The sequence below is a fragment of the Phoenix dactylifera genome, chromosome 17, assembly GCF_009389715.1.
Source record: "Phoenix dactylifera cultivar Barhee BC4 chromosome 17, palm_55x_up_171113_PBpolish2nd_filt_p, whole genome shotgun sequence".
NCBI lineage: Eukaryota > Viridiplantae > Streptophyta > Magnoliopsida > Arecales > Arecaceae > Phoenix > Phoenix dactylifera.
Genome location: NC_052408.1, coordinates 2,347,532 through 2,373,828, shown reverse-complemented (window position 1 = coordinate 2,373,828; position 26,297 = coordinate 2,347,532). Strand labels below are relative to the sequence as shown.

At 37.0% G+C, this 26,297-nt stretch overlaps 1 protein-coding gene across 1 annotated transcript; it reads right to left on the bottom strand.

The window, feature by feature from the left end:
* Positions 1-931: 931 nt before the first annotated feature.
* Positions 932-24,491, bottom strand: LOC103716367 (5'-methylthioadenosine/S-adenosylhomocysteine nucleosidase-like). The gene is made up of 8 exons (XM_008804332.3): positions 24,126-24,491; positions 23,972-24,038; positions 16,512-16,603; positions 14,390-14,496; positions 12,219-12,293; positions 8,281-8,355; positions 7,723-7,815; positions 932-1,676 (listed from the first exon to the last, which is right to left on the bottom strand). The coding sequence occupies exons 1-8, from the start codon at positions 24,271-24,273 to the stop codon at positions 1,479-1,481; spliced, it is 855 nt and encodes a 284-aa protein (XP_008802554.2). The 5' UTR covers positions 24,274-24,491; the 3' UTR covers positions 932-1,478.
* Between the last annotated feature and the right edge of the window lie 1,806 nt (positions 24,492-26,297).

Here is a 26,297-nt window from a genome sequence, read left to right as displayed (position 1 = left end):
TCCACATGGTGGTTGAATCAAATTAACTAGAAAAAACCGAAACTTTTCTTCTTCTTTTTTTCGGGTACATAACCAGAGAAATCTTTCAGCAGCGTATCTAGTAGGAGTAAACAAGGTCTAAGGCATCTCCCATAATGTGCTTGAATGGATGATTGGACTGAAGCATGAGCATGAATGCCTGCGTCAAGGCATTCCACTGGTACGGGTAGTCTCAAATACCCCTACCACCCCAATTCACGGTAAAGGTAGGGTTTGATAAAATTATTTGGTACAAACTACTAACTTGAAGCAACACTCATTAGTTCCTAAACATGATTCAAGTGTATGGAAATAAGCAGACAAGGCAATAAAAGACAGCAGGTGAAATGTAATCTACAAAAGTTCTCTATTATCATAACAGAATGGCTATAAATCCTTTTGTGTAAACAGGGAATTATATTAATCTAGTATAGATGGCATCATCTAACAAGTTCCCTAGGTTGATGGTGCATCAACAATCCACAGAAACAGAGGCACTCGGCGACATAATTTGCGAGCCAGCCTGCCAGTTGGCTTGCCTCCCGGTAGATGCGAGAACCGGAAAGACAGCAGGCATGGAAGCCGCCCATTAGGGTTCACTTGAAAGGGATGGATGCCACCAACCATGTCAGATCTTTCTCGGGTTTATTTAACACCTCTTCCTTCTCTTTTTTCTAGGATACAGGAGAGGAATTCTGCATGCACCTTTTAAGAATTGGATAATTGGATATTGTTCAGATCTGAATGATACAGGAAAAATTACAGCATTTTGAGAACTCGGGCAGGTGAAAACCCAACCAAAAATCAGGGTGTGTGCACGGATTGAGTGCATGCATCTTTCATCACTTCGTGCCAGCAAGTTATGAAAGGAAAATGTTATAACAAAAAAACTTTAATATCATTTACACACAAAAAAAGAACAATCTTAAGCTGCTTCATTAAGTGGCATAGATGACAAGACGACATGATCATCCAACAAAACAAGATCAAATAGTCGTGAGTATCTCCCATCGACGACAAAAAATGACCTTAGGTGGGACTGGAAATCAGCTTAGGACCAAGTTCTGCCCCCACGGACAAAACAAAAACTCTGGACAGGAGTCATAATCATAATTATCTAGCCTTTTCCCAGCTATCTGTTCTCAAAAGCAGCATTTAACAAAAGCTTCGATGCATATAAATAGTATCTTATGTAGGTACACAATCGTCATACAGCAGATTGTCCTATTTTTAAATGCTATCAATGAGGATTTCATACAAGAAAACTGCTTGGGGCTTTGTGAAAAAGTAGCTATTTGACAGCCCTCATCATAAGCTCATTAACTCGTAGCAGCTCCAATGGGCTAATCATTCACCAATATATGTGAAATATAGCACTTCAGCCAAACAGCATCAGGATCACCAACCCTCAAAATTACTGGAGGGTGGTGATCAATTTATAAATGACCAATGTATAGCCTTCAAAGCTCAGTGAGGCATTTACCACTTAAAAAATCAATCACCTGGCTAACAGCCTGGTCCAGTGCTGCAGTTACTGCAATCAAGTTTTGTAAGAACTCCTCTGAAGTGGGCTTCTCTCCATCAACAATGTCTGTCACAGCTTTAACAAAGATTGCTGGGACCGACAGTAAGTCAGCTACATAAGCCACTGCTGCTCCCTAAGAAAAAAAAAACATAGCACAGTTATCATTTAGTTGAATTAAAGGTAAGAAAGAAGCTTCTTGCAACGAAGGAATAAAACCAGAGCAAAACAATCATCTTTTAATGTGCTATCAACATATGCTTATATGATTGCCATAAACAGCCTTAGAGCAAAAAACACATCAGACTTAAACTTACAAGAGGTGCATATACTTGACATGTGCTAGCCTACATCTTTCCAATACATTATGCATAACCTAAGATGTTGCAAAAATGTCATTGATTTCTCTATTTGCTGGACTGACTAATTTCAGAGTAACAGAATTCATAATCACGATGAAACAACCAGCAGAATGTCAGAGCAAAACTTAGTAAGAAATGTAGGCTGTCATAGATTTGAGAATGTTAATCAGCTTTTACTGATAGCTTGTATGCATGGTCAACCTGATAAAACATAATCATTCACCAACAAAAGCAAACTTGATGAAGTGCATAAGAAAATGATCAAAACAAGATTTGCCGTCTCGATATCAGACTCCATGCCAGTACCATCCTATTATAATGTCGGTATATGGTACAGTACGAACAGCGAAGCATACCGAGTATCAGTACGGTACGAGACTGCATACCGATTCAGTACTAGTACGGTATGGTATGGTACCGACCGATACGGCGAACCTTAGAATTGTAATGCACTTCCATCATAATCCCCATTGTTATTCTATTAAAATGCTACCAGTTTAGAAGCTATCTTGGCAGCTTGTGGATTAACCTTTCTCTTGAAAAATCAAGATCTGGGGAAAATCAAAATAGACATTGACGTAGATGATGAATTGAATAGCACTTCCAAGAATGCTACGCCCTAAAGTTCTTAAAAAAGAAAGAACCATAATCAACATCTGTATAGCTGAGAAGTTGAGACTCATGAACGTGTGTGCTAACAAGTGAAATCCAGTGTTAAAATGCAGTGCAAACGGCTGCATATGTATATGCAGTCTGTTGACCACACAATACTGCGTATATATGGTTATTATTTCCAGTTATACCACACATGGACTCATAAGGTAGTCCACTTAGCATTGGGCAGCTGCATATGTGGCCTACGTAATATTGTATGGCTGCATATGTGAGCTTGCTTGCATTCTGGAGCCACATATATAACCCACTCTAATGTTATCTCATGCAAATAAAGTGGGTGCAAGCTGATGGCTAGATTTAATGTAGGTTTTAGATGGGCTAGATATGGGTCCTGATAATGCTAAAATATGCTTATAATCATGGTATGCTGAACCGGCCCGTACCGGCTGGTTCAGCCCATACCGGACCGGTTCGGTCCCTAATCGGTCTGGTACAGCGGTGGAAAACGATTCCGGCCTGTACCGGTGCGGACCGGTTCGCACCGCTACGCGTAAAGGTGCAAATGGATCGGGTCAATCCGACCCATGTAGACCCGACCTGAATTTTAGGACCCGCAGGTCCGGGTCGGGTCCTAAAATTGGACCCGAATCAATTTCAAGTTCAAGTCGGAGTTTACCAATCGGACCCGATCCGACCCGAACGAACCCGAAGAGAGAGAGAGAGAGAGAGAGAGAGAGAGAGAGAGAGAGAGAGAGTCTTCTTTTTTTGTGTGTGTGGGTCGTGGTACTATTGGTCGTTTTTAAGTGAATTAATGGCGAGTTTTCAAGGCAGACAGGAAGGAGATATGGATTTCTTAGGAGCTTGTTAGCTTGCTCCCATGGCCTTATTATTCTCTAAGGGATGGGAAATGCCAGCCAATGAAGAGGAAAAGCTTTGTACCAAAAAAAAAAACGGAGGAAAAGCCCTAAGGGGAGTAGGGTTCAAGCGTGGAAGGATAGCAACAAGCATAGGTTCACAGAATCCAAAGGAACCTCAGCCCGTCAGGATTCTCTCTCAATCTATTACACTGTTAATACCTCTGGTGTCTTGGTAGCTGGCTTTTTTTTTCCTTCTGTTTTTTGGTTTTTGTTTCTTTTAACTTTTGAAGGGAGCAAGTGAGGGAACACTGAACTAAATATGGGTCATGTGCCAGTTTTCTGCAATGGAATTGGATTTTGGAAGAAGGTCTGGGGTTTTTTTTGTCCTCCTGACAGGGGAGCAGGGAGACACCAAGTTCCATCCAATCAGTCATATAGATAAAAAATAGTGTGATATGAAATTTGGCTTGTAGACCGACTTAGTAAGTCATGGGTCATCTGTTCTGACTGGAGGTCAATTGCAAGTCATTCAAGTCATAGGTCACCCAGCACCTCATAATTATGATATGACCAAATTAGATTTGCCCAAATTCTTTCCCAAAAGCACAAAGAAAGCAGTAACATCTGACCCAAACCCGACTCGGATCCAGACCCGATTCGGACCCAACCCGGACCCGACCCGATCTTCAACCGGGTTAGGTCTGGGTCCAAAATAAGGACCCGAACAAAAAACCGGATCAGGTCGGGGTCACTCAGAACACGACCCATCCTGACCCATTTGCACCCCTAGGTACGCGGGCGTGGGGCAGCGCACCCGCGCTTTGGGGTAGCGAGCCACGCGCGGGGCAGCGAGCCACGCGCGGGGCAGCGAGCAAGGATGCAGAGAAACGCGCTCATGCACGAGTAAACGCATGAGGAAACACGCCCGCGCGTGCGACATCGCGCGGGGAAGCGCGCCCGACTTTGGCCAGCACGCCCGCCGCGCGGCATAGCACGGGGCATGGGGAAAGGCGCCTGCGCTCGCGGTATCGCGCGTGGAAGCATGCTGGCGCCCGCGCGCCTGGAACCGCACGGGCACACAGGAAACTGCACGGGCGCGCGCCCACGCATAGGGAACCATGTAGACCGGTTCGGAACTGGTTCGATACGGCCCGAACCAGTACCAAACCGTTCCGGATCTCCACCGATACCGGTTCGGCGTACCTTGCTTATAATTATTACTGTTAGGCATTAAGTACAAAATCATAAGCACTAATTGTTAGCTGTTATTGTCTTTAATGTTGCTATTATCCATCAAAAAAAATAGTACCATTATTGTTGTTATTATTATTATTATTATATTTAATATATTATATTTAGTTTTAAACAGTTAACAATATTAAGTGCATATGCACCCGTACATGCAGCCCACATGCCATATATGCATTATGTAGTCTCTTGACTGCCTGCATACTGCAGCCACCCTATTAAAACATTAGTGAAATCTAACTTGGACAGTTACCAAACACTCCTCAAGGTAAGATGCCAACCATCAAAATTACCCCTTTAATCCTCTTACTGGCCTAACAATGTTAATTGGAAACCTGAAATGACCATTCTACTTTAGCATTCAGCATGAAGAATCTTGCAGAGAATCTGCATCAACCAAAAGACCTAAAATATATAGAACTGGATACATGATTTTTTTTTAAAAAAAAAGCAAAAGAATCAACGAAACATCCCCTAACTTCTGCTCATTATGGAGACTGTAATAATAAAGCTAATGCTTGAAGCTCCAACCTCAGTTAATGATCATATAGGGAAAGCATGTCCCTTAACTCTATCAAACTATGAAGTACCCCTCCAATCCCTTAGCAGGGCTATCTCAAATAATGGATGCCAAAGGATTACATGGTGTACAGAGAAATAACAGTAAAATTAATGATTTATCAATGGGAACTGCTAATTGATGGCCTGAATCAACCTTGTCAATAATCCCCAGATATTTCCAGAAGATAGATATTAATCTTAAAGTTTAGCATCACCCCCAGTTCCTTACTCCACACCCATATGGCACATGCAAGTACTCTCCATATATGCACCCATATGCATAATATATATATATATATAGATATGTGTGTGTACATACACACACACACACACACACACACACACACACACACACACGTATGTACAAGTCACTCTGGGGCTCAACATAGATATATGATGTAGTATTTATGTTATTTTAGTCAACAAAAAAGAGAAAGGTCATCTTAGCTCAGCACTTCGGACTTGGAATGCAGACTTGGATTCAGATATGCATTTAAGCATAAAGGATTGTCAAGTGACAATAGAAAGCTTCCTCGCATTTTTTTCTAAATTTCTTGAACTTATTTTATAACCCTTTACAAGTTTGCCCCACTCCCAAAGAAGCTTAAGATGATGCTAAATGATGAGCATATAATAACTGACAGTTCCTTACCTAAACAAATATTCATGTACCTCTAAACTCTTGTTTGTTTATGATTTGTGCAAGAATTTTCATCTCATTTCTTGCCATTCTACAGAGTATATCAGAATCTTCTAACACGCTCGTTTCTTAGTTCTTACATATTACCATGCATTCTGTGGTTGTGAGGTTGTCTGGATTGCCGCCCAATGAAATTAAGGGTCTGTTTGAATCCCGAGAAATTATCTGTTGATAAGATCTTACCAGCGAGCCTTCTCTCTTTAACACTACAGTGGAGGGAAAGTAGTTTGAGGAAATTGAGAACAGCTGCAACACAAATAATGCCATTTTTCCAGGACAGTTAATTTGATTTCAGAGATGATTTTCATTATCCTGAAAAATAGGGATTACTTGTGCCGCCATCTGCAAGATCTCTTTAAACCACTTCTTGTTACCAAAATTTTAAAACAGAAGGCCTGCTGGAAAGATCTTATCCCACAGATAAGATCTTCTGATGTCCATATAGGCCTAAGAATATTCATCATAAGAAAAGAAATGTATATGAAGTTCTGCAAGCCGTCAAATACTCTATAATATTGCAACCAAGGTTTGTCATACCAGTCGGTACCACACCGTACCGGATAAACCAGATCGCACCAATGCTAAATAGGTACGTAGTCTCGTACCGTACCACTTGGTACGTCTCGTTGTCTTGTACCATACCGACAATGTAATAGGATGATACCGGTACAGGGTTTGATACCGAGACAGCAAATCTTAATTGCAACTACTAGGTTCAACATTCTAGATAGTCCAAAATAACATATGGATCGAGGACTAAAAAGAAAAGTTATGGCTAATAAGATGGATTTTAGTACTTAAGGCCCATTCTTTGGAGGGTAAAAAACCTACCCAGAAATATGTATCTTTCTAGGTGAATGTTTCCTAAGCAAAATTTAGATAAAAAATAATTTACCCATATTTTTTTGCATTACTACATTCCCAAGTAAGTTGCTAAGATCTATCCATATTTCCCGTACTACCTTTCATTATATAAACATTATATTATATTATGTTATATAATAAAAATATCTTATAATAACATTAATATATTACACTATAATAAATTATATTATAAAATAAATTATATTATAAAATACATTATAATGTTATAATATAAAATACAATATATTATTAATATATTAGATTATATTAGTAACATATTATTATATAATAATCATATTATATTATATATAATAATTTATAATATTATATAATATAATATATGCTATCATTATATTATTATATTATTATTATAGGGTTAGGGGTATTTTAGGGATAAAATAAAAATATTATTTTTTTAGCTGATGGAAAAATGGCTTACCCACCTCCTAGGTTGGTAAGACTTTTTTTTCCATTTCATGAGTAAATGCTACCCATAGAAAATTAACTTACCCACTTAAAGAAGCATAAGAACATGGGTAAGTTGGTTAATGAAAAAGTTGACCAGCTTTCTCATGATATTTATCCACCAAAGAACATGCCCTTAAGGAAAAACACCCAAGCCAGGAAAGCTGGTTTAACAAATTATATTAGTTGCTACCACCGAAAAGTTAATGTTGGCAATGACATTTGCCTTACTTGATAAACCAGTAATTACATCAGAAGCAATGCAAATATCTATCTTCAAACAGCAAGATGGCAAACAAGTTCCTAGACTTGAAGATGTCTTGGACCAAAGAGCTACCATCAGAGAGAAACCCGCAAAAATATACATGAGGTGGTAAAGATACTAAGAGAAGAAGATTGAAAGTCATTGATAACATTGATGCAGAGTCTTTACATTTCCTAACAAGAGTAAAATAGTCAGAAGAAGATATTAAAACAACTTATCAATCAGAGAGTCAAACTCTCTGTTACCTCCATATCTTTAATTGTAGCATCATTTGCCTGAATTGATGCTTCATCCTGTGGCAACATATCCAAGGAGTCACCAGTAGACAACTTTCCCACCTGTGACAAAAGTACAGGCATTTATTTGTTAAGAGAATCTACAACCAAAAAAGAAAAAAAGAAGAAAATGTTAAAAAGAATCTCACATTTCGTATTCAAAGAGAAGTCTCAAAATATGGACCACGACCACAAAAGTTAAACAAGTGAAAAATAATTTAAAACTGTCATTTAGATAGGATATAGTCTATATGCCCAAAATATGAGGAAGATGAAGAATTAAACTCTAAAATGGTCATTATTTTTGACTGAGGGCTAATTTAGACCTTCTTTGCTACTTGTGGAAGAACAAAGAGTTCCAAAAGTAAGCCAAAAAATTAATATTCATGAACTACATGAGGTAGTTAAATTGTTAAACATGTTGATCCGAATTTCCAGTGACATTCATACCTCTATTATGCTTCATATTACTAGCAAAAGGATATAAATTGAGATATACTAGATCAAAATGTGGTAATGGGTAACCACCTTCAAGTTAAGTTCTTTTAGAAGATTAGGAGTGGAGAAGGTTCGCCGAGCTCCAATCCCATACATATCAAAAACCTGTAAGGGCATAAACTATATTAGGTAAATTATATTAAAAAGATAACAGCAAACAAGAGAAACTTCCCCAGCCACCATATAAATCCAGGTTTACAATAATGGTTTGATTGGTAAAATGAATCGAATCAATTTAAATTGTGAAACTTCAACATATTGATAGTGTTCCAAGCAACTAACAGCATAAAAAAGAAGATGCAAAGCCCTGGTAGTATATCCAATTTATTGACGTAAACAGTCCTTTCTATTATGCCAACAAAACTTAATACCAAGACATATACGTGCATGCCATGTAATTATATATTATAACCATTCACATGTTAAGCACCAAGCACACAGAGACATACACATATAAGCTTGGCCTGTCGGCATCATCAACCAGTCATAAAGATAGGTTCATCCTTCATGGAGACTTCATGACTTAAAGTTGTCCTTCATAGTTGACAACCCAATTTCAATGGGAAAAGGCCTGGAAGATGACTGCTGAATATCAATAATATGCTGAATTTTGACTCCATATCATAGAAATCTTTAATCTAGTAATCTTCTTCCTAACTAAACTTTGGCCATTTTTAAATATTGCTAAATGAGCTATTCTCAATAAGAGCATCAAGTCTCCAACTTCTGCCTCAACATCCCCCTATCATATGCAGCATAGTGATAGCACAAACTAATATCAGATACCACAAACATCTTCTAAGATGCAATATTGCAGCCACAATAGAGCCAAGTTTCCTAAGCTATTTTTGATCTTTACTTATTTTTGCCTTGATGGAACTAGACTAACTGAGTTTAAAAGTCTAAATATTGATCAGGTTTATCTATATAAACTGTATTTTCAATATAAAACAGTTCTACAAAGGTTCGATCACATTAGAAGAAGAAAAGTGTTCCTTCTGGGTTACAAGTATACATAAAAAAGGGATAATAACAATATAATTCAATTATTATTGAAATGTTAGCTTAATTAACAACAATGATGAATTTCACAACCCCTCTTCCTCCTCTAAACATGTTCCCCTTTTACAATAAATTAATCATTGTTGTCGTACTGAGCTCAGCACACTTTGCATGCAGTCCCTGTAGCAATTTGTTTTGGCAAAAACCATACTGTTTACTTTATGAACGCTAAACAATAGCCCTCTGTCTGCCTATCAGAGATGCCTAGGTGCCTGCTTTAAATATGAGGTTTCTTATAACCACCAAGGACAAACTCCTATTCCTTTCCCCTCTTTTTTGTTTGCTTTCAATCGTTTTAAGCTATTTGTTGCTTTTACAATTTTCTAAAATTTTGCTTAACAATTTAGACGTCTTGTCTTGATCCTAAATGCCACCGTTAATTTCAGCTAAGCCCGGAGCACGAATTTATGATGTTTTTTTTTGGGGGGTAAACCGGGACTTTATGATGGTTGAAAGTGACAACTAGCCAAGTAATTGGTAGATATATTGCATTGATATAAGAGATCTGCATTAGATTTTGTCCTCGCTCCAATATTTGATTTAATTTCTATTTATCTTCCAAAAATTAAAATAAAATATAAATATAATATAAATAATGTAAAAATAACAAAATAAAAGACTATGATGGCCATGAAAACTTTTGCCCACCCCCCAAAAAAAACGAAAATAAAAAAAAAGAAATTTGCTGAGCTGTCACCATCTCTTACATTTTACTTTCTTGTTTCATTCATTTTTTAGTATCTTGAACAAAGCAAAGTAGTCTACTAGGATACAACATCTTGTATGATAATTCCATCGCTTTTCTATACCTCTCTCTGCTCCAGTTTTCTCGTTTGCTTTTCTAAAAGATCAGAAATCGCTTTTTCACTTTGTTTAACTTAGACTGCCATCATTTGGTTCCAAATTCCTACAGTGGGTCAAGTTCTATGTGGATTCGTGATGGCTGCTTTAATAGAAAAATAGGTTAGAACAAAGAAGAGGAATGTTCTTCTAGTATAGCCCACATTTCATTTTCAGTTTCTTTAATTATTGTAGTAGCTTTAGCTCATTCATGATGAGTAAAACGTAAGTTTCATGCAAGGTCGGAGAAACCGGTACCGGGCACTGTATTGGTTCCCCGGCAACACGACTAGGTGCGGGCCATGCCAGACCGGTACCGACAAAGGGCACAGTACCATGAGAGAGAAAAAGAGAGAGAGAGAAGGGGAGAGAGGGAGGGACGTCGACGGAGGACCGACGGAGGGCCGACGGAGGCCAGCTGAGTCCGCGGGAAGCGAGGCCGCGGCAGCTTCTGTTTCAAACGAAACAGGGGTCCAAAAATTTCAGGTTTTTAAGTAAAGTCGGCAAATCGCTTGCCAACTTCACTTAAAAATCGCAAAATTTTTTAAGGTTGCGGCCGGACCCCTATTTCGTTCGAAATAGGGCAAGAGGCCGCAGCAGGCGAAACAGGAGAACCAGTCGTGGCCTTCGTCAGCCCCCCGCGGCCTTCGCCGGCCCTCCGCCGGCATCCCGACCTCTCCCTCTCCCTCCCCCGCTCGCTCTCTCTTTCCTTCTCCTTCTTCGGCTCCAGCAACGGATCTCGTTTCCATTGCCGGAACCGTGCTCACCGGTGACTCGGATCGGCCGGAACCACCTGGATCGGGATGGTTCCGCCGACTTTGGTTTCATGTGCTTTTTTGTTTTTTTGATGAACAGCTTCATGTGCTTTTTAATGTTTCTACCGTTGCACAAGGAAGCTTACTAGATCTTTCATGCCTTGGATAAGATCAAGATACTTCTAGAAAAGTAAGCAAAAATATAACTGAACCAAAAGAAGTGATTATTGGTCAGAATTTCCAAATGAAATTGGTATGAAGTGATTATTCATACTAATTTATGAATTAGTATGAATGTTGCCAAGTTGGAACTTCCCATCAGTTTACTACATCTTATTCAGTTCATGAATTAGTATGAACGTTGCCAAGTTGGAACTTCCCCTCAGTTTACTACATCTAAAAGATTCAGTTTTCTATAGATCCTCTTTGTATTCAGTTTTCCATAGATCCTCTTTGTATTCTTCTAAATTTTACTCTTTTTTCTTGGGCCACCTTGACCTCGAGGCACCTGCTCAGTGCCTCCGTGTTATGCAGTCCCCAGGCCAACTGTATGTCTCCTACAATCTTTTAGAACATTGATAAGAAGAAAATATAATCGAATTCCTTCCTTTTATTCAAAAGTGTTCATAATTTTAGAAAATATTCTCTTTAGCATTCTAAAACTCTCACATATTCTTAACCCTAGTCATGTTGTTTCAAATTCTTATTTTTTTGGTTGATCATCTGAACAATCTTGGAGCCAGTGAAGATGAAAATATAAGCAAAGGCTGAGGCAGAAGAAGCATTGGGTTTGGGTTTGTTCAGCTCCAATAACAGCACCTTCTTTAGCTTTGTATAAGTGAATAATGTTATATTCATGACACAGACCACCTCTTATAAATAGAAAAAGTGGCTAATGATGGAAATTGATGTTGTAGACCTTCCACATATGCCTTGCAATACTGCAAAATATCTTTCTAAATTCTAATAGTGAATTAATATAAATTTATATTATGGTGCAGACCAGGTGTCCTAAAATATGAAGGTTTACCTATTAGATATAAGAAACAACCTACTAAAATGGCAAAATTTGTTTCTGATTACTAAGGACCACTCTTAGTGATACACAATATTCCAGGATTTCACCTGTAGTTGGAACAAAATAAACATGTTTACCTAAAGAGAATCTGATGTTTAACTTTGCAAATAGGAAAATTTCCTCAGATAAAACAAGAGAATTCAGTTTTGACCACTGTGAATGTTATTGTATCAATAAAATAAAAGAAAACTAGTCATTGTAAATAAGTTCACAATGTATTTAGAAGAACTCACAGGGATTGGTATCCTTCTGTCATGAAAAGCAACATCAGATGCGAGATAAACATCCCCAACACATGCTCCTTTTGCCTGAAATTTCCAGGAATTAACTTTTCAGTCTTTTTGTACAACCCAATAATTGTGATGAAAAGAAAAAAATGTTAGAAATTGAAAACTGTGGGCAACTATTATATACCATCTCTGTTGTTTAGAAAGAATAAATAATAAGGCATGCATAACCAAATATAAACTACTCGCAGATCAGGAGAACCTAAACACAAACACAAGCCAGTACGCACATTGGGCAAAAAATAAAAAGAGTTTGGTCAATTAGAGATTTTAAACAGAGATCGAATATGATAAAGAAACTCCATAGTTAGACACATTTGAAGAACTTTTGAATATTTATTTCACAACAATTTTTCTTAGCAATTCTAAATTGAAATAAACCCTTTGTTTTAAGACCAATAATCACATAATTTTTGCAAGAAATCTTCATCATGCCCAGGAGAGAAAGAGGTCAAACAAGGTAGTCAAAGATCATAAAAAAGTTCATGCCATGAAGGGGGTCATGCTATGTTGTAAGTTAGAAATGAAACAAGGTGATAGGCATGGCAAAAGTAAGCGATTTGGCAGGCGATTCTAAACTTTTTTCAATTTGAAAAGAGCTTTGAGTGACATTAAACAGCAAATATCGAATAGCTAGCTACCAAGCAATACTCAAAATAGAAAATGGAAACTACCATGTATACATTATAGAAATATAAATAAGTGACACATTTGTGGAACAAAGGGCCATGCTACTAAAAGCTACAGGAAAAAGAACCAAGGAAAAGAACATATACAGAAAATTATTAGAAAAAGCAAAAAACAGGCCTACAAAGGTTTTGGTGCAGGTAAGGAACATAGAATTTGTCTAATCCACAAATCAACATCACGTACAATTTCAGAAGGATCTTGTAGTGAAAAATAATATAATATATGAGACAGACGCAATCAGTTCATCCTCACAACTAGTACTTATCGCCATTATAGACCGTCTTTCCAAGCATATTAAACTGAGAACCCCCCAGTCATTTAAGAGAGAATTGTATTCAACTAATCAATGAAAAAGAAAAATTTCACAATCACAAGTGCATATATTTTTTACATATTATAGCATTTACAATTGCCCTCATGAAAAATAAAACTGTAGACTGAAAATTTGGATTTTTTAAATATCACTTGCATCATGTCTGTTGACCTGAAGACATGCTGTCCAGTATCATTTCATTTTATTCACTTCACTCAAGGCATGCTATCCGCCATTATTTTCATTTTGAGACAACCAGAGGATTTTCCATAATACAACTGATGTTAAAACCAGGTGGGAGATCCACCATGGAACTGAGTCCAACATCAGCATTGATCCAGGAAGAAAATGGACATGATTGGACCTCCAAGCTCCCCCCCCCCCTCCCGAAAAAAAAAAGCCAATGAAAAGAAAAAAGGGTTTTGACGTCTAAAAACAAAATTACAAAGTTTTAAAAATATCTCCCATGACATGGATTCTCAATGTTTTCCATAAGTACTATATATTGGAGAATCTACCTGATTTGTGATAGTCATGGTCATGGTATGCTGAACCAGCCCGTACCAGCCGGTTCAACCCGTACCGGACCGGTCCGGTACGGATGTGGAAATGGTTCCGACCCTCACTATGTACCGGTGCGAACCGGCCTGTGCGCGGAACAAAGCGCCCGCGCGGTTCCCTGCGCTGGGAACCGCGCCCGCGTGCTACCCCGCGCGGGAGGATATTTAATGCCACTTTGTGGCATTTAACATGGGGCGTGCGGAAAAAATCTGTGCGCGCTTTTACCTCTCTTCTAATTCGGTACCGGTTAAAATTGGTCTGATAGGCGACTGGTACGCCTACCGGTACCGGTACGGTGTACCCTGGTCATGATACACACCAGTTATAGGTTAGGTAATGTATTACGTTCATCCAAACAATAACTAAAGGATGAGTTTTAAATGATCCGACATGAAAATTTTATGTATGAACAAGAGTTTGAGGAGGGATTCCTTCCTTCCACAGGTTTCATCATGATTTACTTGTCATGAGGCATCTATACTGACTGAACTACATTAATGATGTTTCAGGTCGTGTAGGTAATAAAAATCCCAGTCCATGAGTAGAAACATACCTTAAAGCCACCAGCAGTGCCTGCATTGATGATAAGGTCTGGCTTCAATGCTTGGATAGAAGCATATGTGACAAGAGACGCTGATATTGTGCCTACACTATCAACTCCTGCAAGAGCACAGATATTATGAGAACTCAAAAAAAAAAGTAGACTAAAAAATGGAAAATATCTATAAAACAACATAAGACATCAAAGAAAAGATGTTACTTAACGCAATACTACTAATATTTTCAAAAGATTTTATTTATTTTTACTGGCATTGGAACAATAAACTATAGCTGTTGCTGTTGAGTTATTTCTATTGTCATCTAATGTAATTGGTCTACTTCTCATTCCCTTGCCAAATGTCCTAAAGTTAAATATGAGGGCTGAAACAAGGATTGAAACACCAATGCCAGTACCAGTGTCGTTCGGGACTGAGTCAACATATTCCAGATACATTATAATACCAACACTTCATATGATTTATGGTCCCAGTACTGCTACCAGTATCAAACATTTTCCCTTTTTTTCCATCTTTTTTCTTTTTTTTTAGGGTTATTATTAAAGTTAGGGTTTTCTTATGGTCCAAAAATGCAGTAAATTGAATTTACTTGCCAGTACCAGCATGGAAATGATTTTTTCTTTAGGTTTTTCTTTGCATTGTTTTACAGTTGCTATTAGGATTAAGGTTAGCATGTACACATCTATAGTACTAACATGCTACCATTTTTTTCTGAAACTACAGAAAGTACATAAAAAAAAATTTCAAGACATTCGAAATAGATGCCCAACCTATACCATATTCAAACTTTGTCAAATTGGAGAAAGTTTAACAGCATTTCTCTTGAATTTAGTGATCTTCAGCCATTTTGCATGGCAAAATGAAAAAAAGAAAGAAAAAAAAAAAGATTTGAGGCATGAGCATTTTACCTTCAATCCGACCTCTTTTTAAGCTGGAATTGACCACATCCATGTTAAGTTGACCAGATTTAAGCTCTCCCAAGCTCCATCACTCCCTTATCCATAGTCACAATGCTCCAAATTATTAAGACATTTCAAATATTCTTGATTTTCCTCCTGGCCCAGTGGTTCTTTGATTATCCTCCACAAACACTCATTTCAAAACTATCCAACTATCTCAAATTATAAATGGATTTTACAATTTACTCATGAGTTATTTACAACTAATTGAAGAATTTATATTTTACAAACTAATTCTATCATATATTATTGCCTGTGGTGGTGGTTTTTAGTAATGATCTGTTATTGTTCCTTCTTGTACAGTTATCTTTAACTAAATAAATAAACAAATAATTTATTTAGAGACGATGTTTTTAGTTTTGTTATTTATGCTTTATATTCATACACCATGCTCATAGGCCATCAAGAGCAAATTACAGAGTGACCACGGAAACAATGCTAATATTGGAACACTTATAGTTTGTCTAGATAGATAATCAGAATTTAGCATATTATAAACACAATTTATCTTCTGCATAATTGCATGAATCTAAATTATTCTTGATGCATTATAGGTTTACATCTTTCCAAAATTACATACTAAAATCTATCACCTTTAAGACGAAGCTTCTACAACACCGAAATAACATTCCGATCTCCTCATAAGAGTTTAACTTCATCCCTCAGTTTTGGCCTCAATATAGAACAGATTATTGAAGCATTTATAAAGCTGAACTTCTCACAATGTGAAAATGCAAAAATCAAAAAAGAAAACTGTTGTAATTTGACGGCCTTCGTTTGGAACTCAAAAGAAATGTCATTTACCCAGCCACTATTACTGAACCCTTGAAGAAAAATAACACTAGAGTAGTATGTATATTCTAGTTCAGTGTTTTCAAAAGTCAATCCATTTATAAAGCTTGGTAACGAATTGAAGAGAGAAATTGTTTAGAAAAAACAAAAAAAAAAATCTCAGACAAACAAGCAACAACTTCTATGTTGCTCCTCAATCACGCAGCCTGCATGTTGCTAGTTGAAGAGGGAGCTATAGAAGAGTTACACATGAACTTTCTAACTCTTTTATATGAGATGTCTGTTATTATGGTACTGCACAAACAAAGATCTGGCAACTATCATGTGACTCATGCATCTATAACAAAAAAAAAAATGATAAGCTTACCCAGAACCAAATCTTTCCCTGGCCAGACTAAATTTATATCCAATTCTTTGTATCTACCATGATATCTGACCCATGGAACACCCTTAGGAAACCTGTCATATAATTAGGAAAAATTGAAAAAAAAAAAGAAAAAGAAAAATTGAGTCAGAAAACCAATGGGGAGGAAGAACAAATATTGTTGATAACAAATTTCATTGGAACAAATAAAGAACAAATCTAAAAGTGACAAAATTAAATTAATGAATACAGTATATCACTTGTGTCTTCAAACTTAAACCAAAATCTCTGGCACCTATCAACCTTTTGGCTTGCTATAATAAGAAAAAAATGTATGAAATTTGTAGAAGTTTGTGATGTATTATTACCTAAAAAGGAACTTAATGCATTTAAATGTAGAAGCTAAACGAAGTTACACAATTTGCCACTTTAATTGACAAAAACTACTCAACAGTCAGAATTAAAGTACATGCAAGGAGTTTGATAACAAAATAACGGGTTTGATCACAATTTACAGCATGTAAGGGGGAAAAGGTACTTGTAAAAAAGTGAACAAGGCATGAAATATCTACCAGCAATACAGGCAACGGCATATGCTATTGAATCTCAATATGAACAACGAGTAAAAGTGTGCATCTGTTTGTGCCTTAAATAAGGAATAAAGTAGGTGTTTCATGATTGACATTTTGAACAAGTCGCATCAGGGTATAGACAAACCTAGGTTGGGAGTATTAAAGGAAAATATCAGTCTGAATGTTTAGTAAATATTAAAAAAATGGGTTAGCATGAACATCAAATATCAATTGAGGCAGTACGATCTAGTGCAATAGCAACCTTTATAGGCCTTGCAACAGTTAAGGGCTTGAATTTGCCTAGAACAGTGAGGAAGATGTAGAATAAGATCCAAACAACTTGGAAGATGAATATGAAAAGAAACTTCAGACAATAGATAGAGCACGAAAAAAAGGGTTGCGCGCGCTTGAGGCATGAAGCTTAAAACTTGATGCAAGGTAATTAAACATTATATTGAGCTTAGTATATCACCCGAAATGTTTTAGATTTTTAGAGATACCAATAGGAAGGTTCAAGGGAAACTATAATAAAATAGAAATGATTGGACAACGGGATGAGGGAAACTATATTCAAATATTTTTTTATCTAGATTATGTAAATAAAATTCATAATAAAATATAATGTAACTCAAAAAAATTGTACATTATATACCAGTTGTGTTGTACAGTAACATAATTAAGATTATATATGCTCACGAACAAGTGCATAGAGCATTTTGTACATTTTTATCAATGGAAGAATGCTCTTAAGAGCAGCTTAACATTGTTACAACCTTAAGCATTCAGATCATGTCCAGGATAAAAGAAAATGGTGGATGGGAGCATCATTAGATTCCCACATTCATACAATACCATCTTTGTCTTCGCCACTGCCATATTATTAAGTCGTCTCCTCCTCTCTCATTTTGTAATACACGTGGAGCATTTTTTTTAAATTTTTACTCACCCTCTTCCTCTTTTCCCGACACTTCCTTTCTCTTGTTCTTTTTCTCCATCTAGTTAATGGCACATTCACTGTTTTAATGACCCAACACTACCTCTATGTATCTCCACCAAAGACAATAGAGGCACAGCATTGGAAGTATTTGAAACATATTTATATATATAATAATGTATGTTGACACTTGGGAACAAAGTCCGCCGAATCAGGCCGAACCGGTGGGAGACTAGGTCGGTTCACCTCTTTTTTTCGGCCAGCCGGTTTCGAACTGAGAGGAACCGGTCGCAAACCATTTAAACTCAGTCTGAACCATCCGATTCGCACCGAGTCGGACCGGTTCCGAACCGGCCCCCCTCCCCCCTCTCTTCCTTTTGATTTTAAAGATGATTGGGAAGGCCCGAAAAGTTTTCAGGCCTTCCCACCCTATCTAAATACTCCCCCCATTCTCCACGACGAAAAATACGTTGATTCAGTACAATTGAAGGATCCAACCCTAAATAAGGTATGCTTCCTCTCTCCTATTTTATTTTCTCTTTTATTTTTGGACACTAAAAAATACCTTGAAATTTATAAAATAAGAGAGATCGTGCCAGAATTTTTTATTTTGGCTTGATTTTATAATATATTGTAGATCTATGAATAATCTACACGATGATATAAAAAAATTTAATTTTAAAATTATATAATATTTAAAAATTAAAAATACATTTTTGGATTAAAAAATAAAAAAATAAATTAAATAAATTTAAAAAACTGTAAAATTAGAAGCATAATTAGGGGCATGTAAGCTACTCTCCTGCTAAATTTGGCATCCATTTATTTAACTTTTGATGCGATCATGCGCATAGTCGCCTAAACCTAAATTTGAAAAAAGATAAATAAATAACCTTTAATGCATGCGCATGGGCCTAGAAAAATATATGTAGCATCCATTGTACGATTTTTCACATGGGTCTAAGCTCAAATTAATCTTTTAAAGATTTATATTTAAAAATTATTTTTAAATTTAAAATAATTAAAAATATATAATAAATACCAAAATTTATAAAAAATTAGTTGTACGCAATACATATTAGTAGTAGTACGTAATACATATTTTTCAATTTATGATATTTAAACATATTTTTTTAATTTAAAAATATATTAAAAATAAAAAAAATAAAAAATTAGTACTATGTATTAGATAAATCCGATATATTTTTTGAAGTAAAAAATATTATCTTCATCATAACGAAATTTTGCTATTTTTAAATAATTGATAAACTGATGTACTTGATAAATCTGCAGAAATAAAACCATCAAGAAAAAAAGAGTTAGAACGTGACATTGGTTGGAATTATGGGCAAATGCTCTTGGGTCGACATCATTGGAAGTGCACCGGTGCAACACAAAATTCAAAAGAGGAGAAGTAACCAAGTTAAAGTAGTATTTAGCTAATGGTTACTCCGACATATCTATATACCGGAAATGCCCACAGAAGGTTTGGCGGCTGATGAAGGCCCTGTTTGGGGGAGCTTTTGGAGGGCCAGAAAGCACTTTCTGGCCCTCCAAAAGTACTTTTAGATGAAAAACTGTGTTTGGTAAATTTTTCAAAAAGCTGTTTCAGCTTTTGCAGGAAGCTGAAAACAGCTTTTGGGAGGAAGCTCCAATTTGGAGCTTTTGGGAGGAAGCTGTTTCAGCTTTTTCGGAAAGCTGTATTTTTGACAAAAATGCCCATATTAAAATAACATAATTACATAGTTTGTCCCTTTATAAACCTAAAAATCTGCTGGAGCCAAGAACCCTAGCCGTCAGACTCCCTTCCATAAGAAAAGGTATTTTTCTTTTCAATTTTTGTATGCATCTCTTGAACCATATTTTAGAAGAAAAAAATTTTAATCCTTTTCCATACCTTCCAAAATCAATCTATTATTTTTTTTTAATCATCAACCTCGCGGCCCACGCTGAGGTCCTCCTCGAGCGTGGACCATGAAGAAGAGCCCATGGACCGCGGAAAATTATTTTATGAGAAATTATAGGAAATTATTATGAAAAATTATTTTATACTAATAATTATAATATTTTATACCTTTATTTTTGTGTTATACTATAAATATAATATCATATTATATTATATCATAATATATTAATATGCTATGTTAAATAATTTAATATTATGTTATATTATGAAAAATTAATTTATACTAATAATTATAATATTTTATACCTTTATTTTTGTATTATACTATAAATATAATATCATATTATATTATATCATAATACATTAATATGTTATGTTAAATAATTTAATATTATGTTATATTATGAAAAATTAATTTATACTAATAATTATAATATTTTATAACTTTATTATTGTATTATACTATAAATATTATATTATATTACATTACATTATAATACATTAATATGTTATTTTAAATAATTTAATATTATGTTATATTATGGAAAATTAATTTATAATAATAATTATAATATTTTATACCTTTATTATTGTATTATACTATAAATATTGTATTATATTACATTACATTAGAATACATTAATATGTTATTTTAAATAATTTAATATTATGTTATATTATGAGAAATTAATTTATACTAACAATTATAATATTTTATACTTTTATTATTGTATTATACTATAAATATAATATATATTACATTATATCATAATACATTAATATGTTATGTTAAATAATTTAATATTATGTTATATTACCAAATATTAATTTACTCTAATAATTATATTACTATTATGCTATATTAACATAATATTATTTTATATTACAATAATATTATACTATATCGTATATTTATGTATTAATTTATATTATGTTTTATTATGTTCTGTTGTATAATACTATGCAATGTTCTTTATGGTAATTTTGTCATACAAAAGTACTTTCTCAGTTTGTTTACCAAACACAAAACAAAGTACCACAGCACTTTACGAATGTAGTTACCAAACAGCAAACAGCTTTTTATAACAGCTCTACTTCAGACAGCTCTACTTCCAACAGCTCTACTTCTAACAGCTCTACTGCCAACAGCTCCCCCAAACAGGGCCGAAGAAGCACTTTCCTAATTTCAAAGCAGCAAAGAAGAGGATTTTCAAAAAAAAGACGGAGGTAGACCGCTAAGTGGCAAAGCCACCTTCCTTCATTCTAGAAAGTCAAAGGTGTCCGCTCTAGATGACAAGGAGGCACAAATCCAGAATATCATGCAGGCGAGCCTGGATAATCAGTGACAACAGAATAAGGTGGCCAAGCATAGGGCTCGATTTGAATCCTCATACTATGAGTCAGCTCCAGTTTTACGAGCAGTAAGGCAAATTCAGAGTTCAGAAGGACCTCCTCAGTTAAAGAGGCCGTCAATCGAGCCAGTAGTTGTATTGCATCTATGTTGGGGACTCTTAGTAACAGAAAAAAGTCCTCCAGAGAGATTCCACTAAGAGTTACCATCCATGTTTTAGATCCACATGTCTTTTCCAGTAAGAATTCAAAGCAGCAGAGGATTGACACCATGCTAAAGAGGAACAAGAAAGATATATGGCGAGTTATTGGATTTTGATTTTACTTCAGCCACATTCCAACGAATGTGGCAGATAATATGTACTATAAGTCTATCATTTTTCCATACAAGCTACTAATCCTGGTGTAGATCCTTTAGGACCGAAGAACATCTATGGTGAGATTCTTACAATAATAAGGAGCTATAGAAGTGGATTGTCTCATACAAGAGCAAGTAGCCCATATATGGACTGACAGTAATGTGTGTGGTTAGACAGTCCTACTAGGCGGAGCATTATCAAACTTTTGACATATTGTGAAATGAAGACTTTCTTCCATAAGTTGTTTGATAATTCCGATTTGGTGCACGATGCCAAGTCTATCCTCAAATTGATGGAGGAGGTGATTAATCAAGTAGGAGAGAAGAATGTCGTGTAAGTCATCACTGATAATAGGCCATAATATAAGGCCGCCGAGAAGATCTTAATAAAGCGGCGGCCACATATTTTCTGGATCCCATATGCTGTGCATTACATCGACCTCGTGTTGATAGACATTGCTAAAATTCATAGAGTACAACAGACAGTAGAGACAACCAAACCATCACCAGATATATTTATAACCATATATGGATCCTATCACATATGAGGAGATATGTAGGGAAAGTTGAGACCAGGAGTGACAAGGTTTGCTACCAACTTTGTTGCACTTGATAGCCTTCTTAAAAGAAAAGCAGCCCTACATTAAATGTTTGTCAGTCCCAAGTGGCAAAAAAATAGATTTGCGAGTGCCATCGCTGAAGGGAGCACTATCAAGGACTTGGTGACGAGACAGACATTCTGGCAGCGAGCCGAGATTATTCAGGAGGACATGATATAGTTTCAGATGACCTCGCACGTGGAGTAGGATGTATAGATATATCAGATTTTGAGTCGTATACTGGATCCTATTATCCGCAGCCATAGACAACCTATGTCCTATACGGATATGGATATGGTGTGTTGCATCGTCTTCCGATAGCTACTACCCTATGCAACCTGAAATATCTTATGAATCGAATTTTACTATCGGCATATTCGGATGGGCCTCTCCATAGCCATATTATCATCCAAACGACAATTCTCAGAACTAGAGCTTCAGCAAGAAATCGAAAAGTGCTTATAATCTAGAGTGTATTGCTTATAGGATGAACATACAAGACTACAACGTCGCTTGGTTAGAGAGATGGGTTAATGTGCCTCCTGACAATGTTAATAATTCGAATATCTACAAGAAGCACCGCCACTCAACGAGACTTTAAATATCGATATATATGTTGTCCTTTAAATATATATAATTGATTGTATTATTTTATATTTTTTACCTCACTAATTGATTTTAGAATATTTCATATTGCTTCTTATAGCATGCAACATCTCACTAATCATTTTATATTTTGTATCATTTTAAAATAATAAGATGCATCATTTAGGTTATACCGAGATCATGAAAACATCAAAAAACATCAAATTATACTTAAAATCATTGAAAAAATTGATTACCAATAAATCAAACTTGAAAAACTTAAAAAAATTGGGTACCGAATCCGGTAATGTACCGACTCGCTTGCCGACCGGTACCAGTACCGAAACCGGCACCCAAGCATACTGTGTCGGTATGATACCAAACCAGGTACCGTACCAACTTGTATGCCGACCGATATGAGTTTCGATACTGGTTCGGCGGACCTTGTTTGGGACTGCAGACACATGAAGACATGGAATTTTTCAAAGGGACCTATATGATCCAAGTAATCGCTCCTTAAGAAACTAACCCAAACTTAACCTTTTGTAACCTTATGATGAAGAACTTAGCTACTAAACTGAACAGGAATAGCACTAATCATAAACTGGCCAGAATAAATAAGTTATCCTCATCATGGTTTTGTTGTTCTTGATTCACATGCTTCCAATATTGCGTGTCTGCTATGCAGCTACTACGCTAGGCAACAACCAAGGTTTTTATTCATCACATATTGTATCAAACCTAACCGTCCAGATTCAATCAAGGTCAATCATTATATAGTTACACTTTCTACCACAGATTATACACAGATTCTAAGATATCTAATCAATCTAAACAAGCAACTTTTGGCATCACAAGCATCCAAGATTAGAAAGGACCCATGATCATCCACAATCCCTCAACATCCTCATTCTTCCACAACAGGCCCTTAATGATTAAATCCTTTTTAAGCTATCTAATTGAAGTTCAAGCTTGCATCACTACTCAAAATAGACTTATCAAGCTGTCCACTCAAAATTTAATCTAAACGGGTAGAATTTAGCTGCAGTCATCAATTTATGCGAAATTAACTCCTATCTCTATTCATTACAAAAACCAATCAGATCCACAAATCAAATTCCTCGCTTTCAAAAGCAAAAGAGAATCCATATGAACTCACAGGGACCCATCGGTGTCCTCAGAGAGCTGGAACTTGTTGACGAGGGGGAGCGCCTCCGTCTGCATCGCTACCAATCGAAGCACCCCCAAAAGATCGAATCAGGAAACCAAATCCCAAGAACGACAGAGAGAGGGGGAAAAGCCGAGGGAAGTACCTATGATGATGAGGACAGTCGATACAGGGCGTCCGTCGCCGCCGCAGCCGGCGGCCATCTCTGGCGAGGGGGCGCGAGCCATCTCAGGTTGAGACGACGCGTCTTCGGCCGCCGCCGCCTCGCCGGCGTTGTCCTCCGGAGGGGTCATGGCCGTCGGAACCCTAAACCCGTTCTCTCCTTCTCTCGATCAGTCCAGCCCTCCTCCTTGTTTGTTCCTCTAACCCAATTGTGCTCCCTACAAGAGTTGGCTAGCCGGCATTAAATACGTGTTGGGAGATACCATAGTGATGCAGGAGCATTCCCCTTAACCCCACGCAGGCGTGGAACCATGATTCACAACCATCGGGGCACGAAGAAATTAGCTAAGTCTTAGTTTGTATTGGGCATAGTTATGTGCGAGATTAAATCCATGTAATAAGTAATTAAATTTACATTGAGTTAGGGTCCCAACGCCTTAATTAGATTGAGTCAAAGCATGGTCCTTGATTTAGTCTTGATTAATTAGGAGTCGCCACATGTCACATTGGATTAAGCCAAATAACCAACTTTGACTTGGTCCATGAAGGATCTTTTCATTGGACTCGGTCATTGCAGACGGTTGGGTCCCTCACGTTTTGAGATCAATCCACCACCAAGAGACTATCCAAGAGAGGTGCCACGTTGCTCTTTAGGAGATTTGAAGACTTAGTCAAAGTCCTAATTAGGTTAAAACTCTCTAAAATTCTGTTTGCTAGAGTTTATCTTTTGCCAACCTTTCATTATAAAAGGAGAGGTATGATAAATCAATAAAGCACGAAATTTTTGAGAAATCTCTGAGCATTCAAGTGTTCTTCAGTGGGGAGAGAATTCTCTACGTGCTTGGTGAGACTTCAAGTAAAATTGGAGAAGAAGGTGAGACTCCTTCCTCTCAACGGGTTGGATCTTTTGGAGGTGAGACTCTTCCATTAGTCCAATAGTTATCCTTCTTATTTCTACTTTAATTATCTTGTTCTTTGTAGTTTTCATCAACATCAAATCCTATTCCATTTATCTATACCATCTACATAATTTTTAGACTTTAGTTTCTACCCTGAAATCCAAACAATCCAACCGCATCACCAATTCAGCTTTGTTTCCCCTTGCCGCTAGCATCCATCGCATCCACCTTAGTTAGTTTTAATCCTTTGTCTTCCAATTCCCACGAGTTTTCATTCTTTTCATTAGAGTCTTAGTTGCCATCAGAGAGAAAAGAAAAAAAAAAGTAGAGTAAAACGCCATCATTTAAGGTTCGTGATCTTTTGCCACATCCAGCCTACGCCAGTTTGGTATCAGAGCGAAGATCACTATGAGCACTCGCAACGGACGCCCCTATAATATGGAGAGACAACTTACTGAGGTCATGCATAAACTCACCCAACAAGTGGCTACCTTGAATCGGATGGTAGACACCGTTTGGGATCGCCTCTTCTCCGAGCAAAATCATGAAGGAGACGGCCCCGGTGTTGCTGAACCTATAGAAAATTCAAACACGCCATTTGATGAAGAACCCGACATTAAGGCCTTCTCCCCTAGGGGTCATCCCCCCCAACGACACCCTAGAGGACCCCAAGTTCCTCCCCCAAATAATCCTCGCATGGGAATTAATTTTGGGAACACCTATGTGCAGCAAAATCAGCGAGAGCGCATCGACTCCGACAAAGCCATGAAGCGGATTTGCATAGAGGTTGCTGACTACAACAGAAGCATGGACCCAACCCACTTCCATAATTGGTTGATGTCCCTTGAAGACTACTTCAATTGGTTCAGCATGTCCAATGAAGTCAGGGTACGATTTGTTAGGATGAAACTAAAGGGCCAAGCACGTGTGTGGTGGCACAGTGTCGAAGAGAAGCTGCGACGTCTCCGACATCCTCCTATCACCAATTGGGAAGAGATGAGGCTTCGTCTGAAGAAAAAGTTTCTTCCCCTCGACTATGAGGAGTAGAGGTGATCAAAACCCGGGCCGGGCCGGGCTCGGGACGGGCTCTACAGCAAAAATTAGGCCCGATAGCTATGCCCAGACCCGGCCCGGCCCGACTGTCGGGCTTAAATTTTTGTCCAGGCCCGACCCAACCTTATAAATCTGGTCCCAGGCCCGACCCGACAGACCCGACCCGACAGGCCCGACCCGATAGGCCCGACCCGACAGGCCCG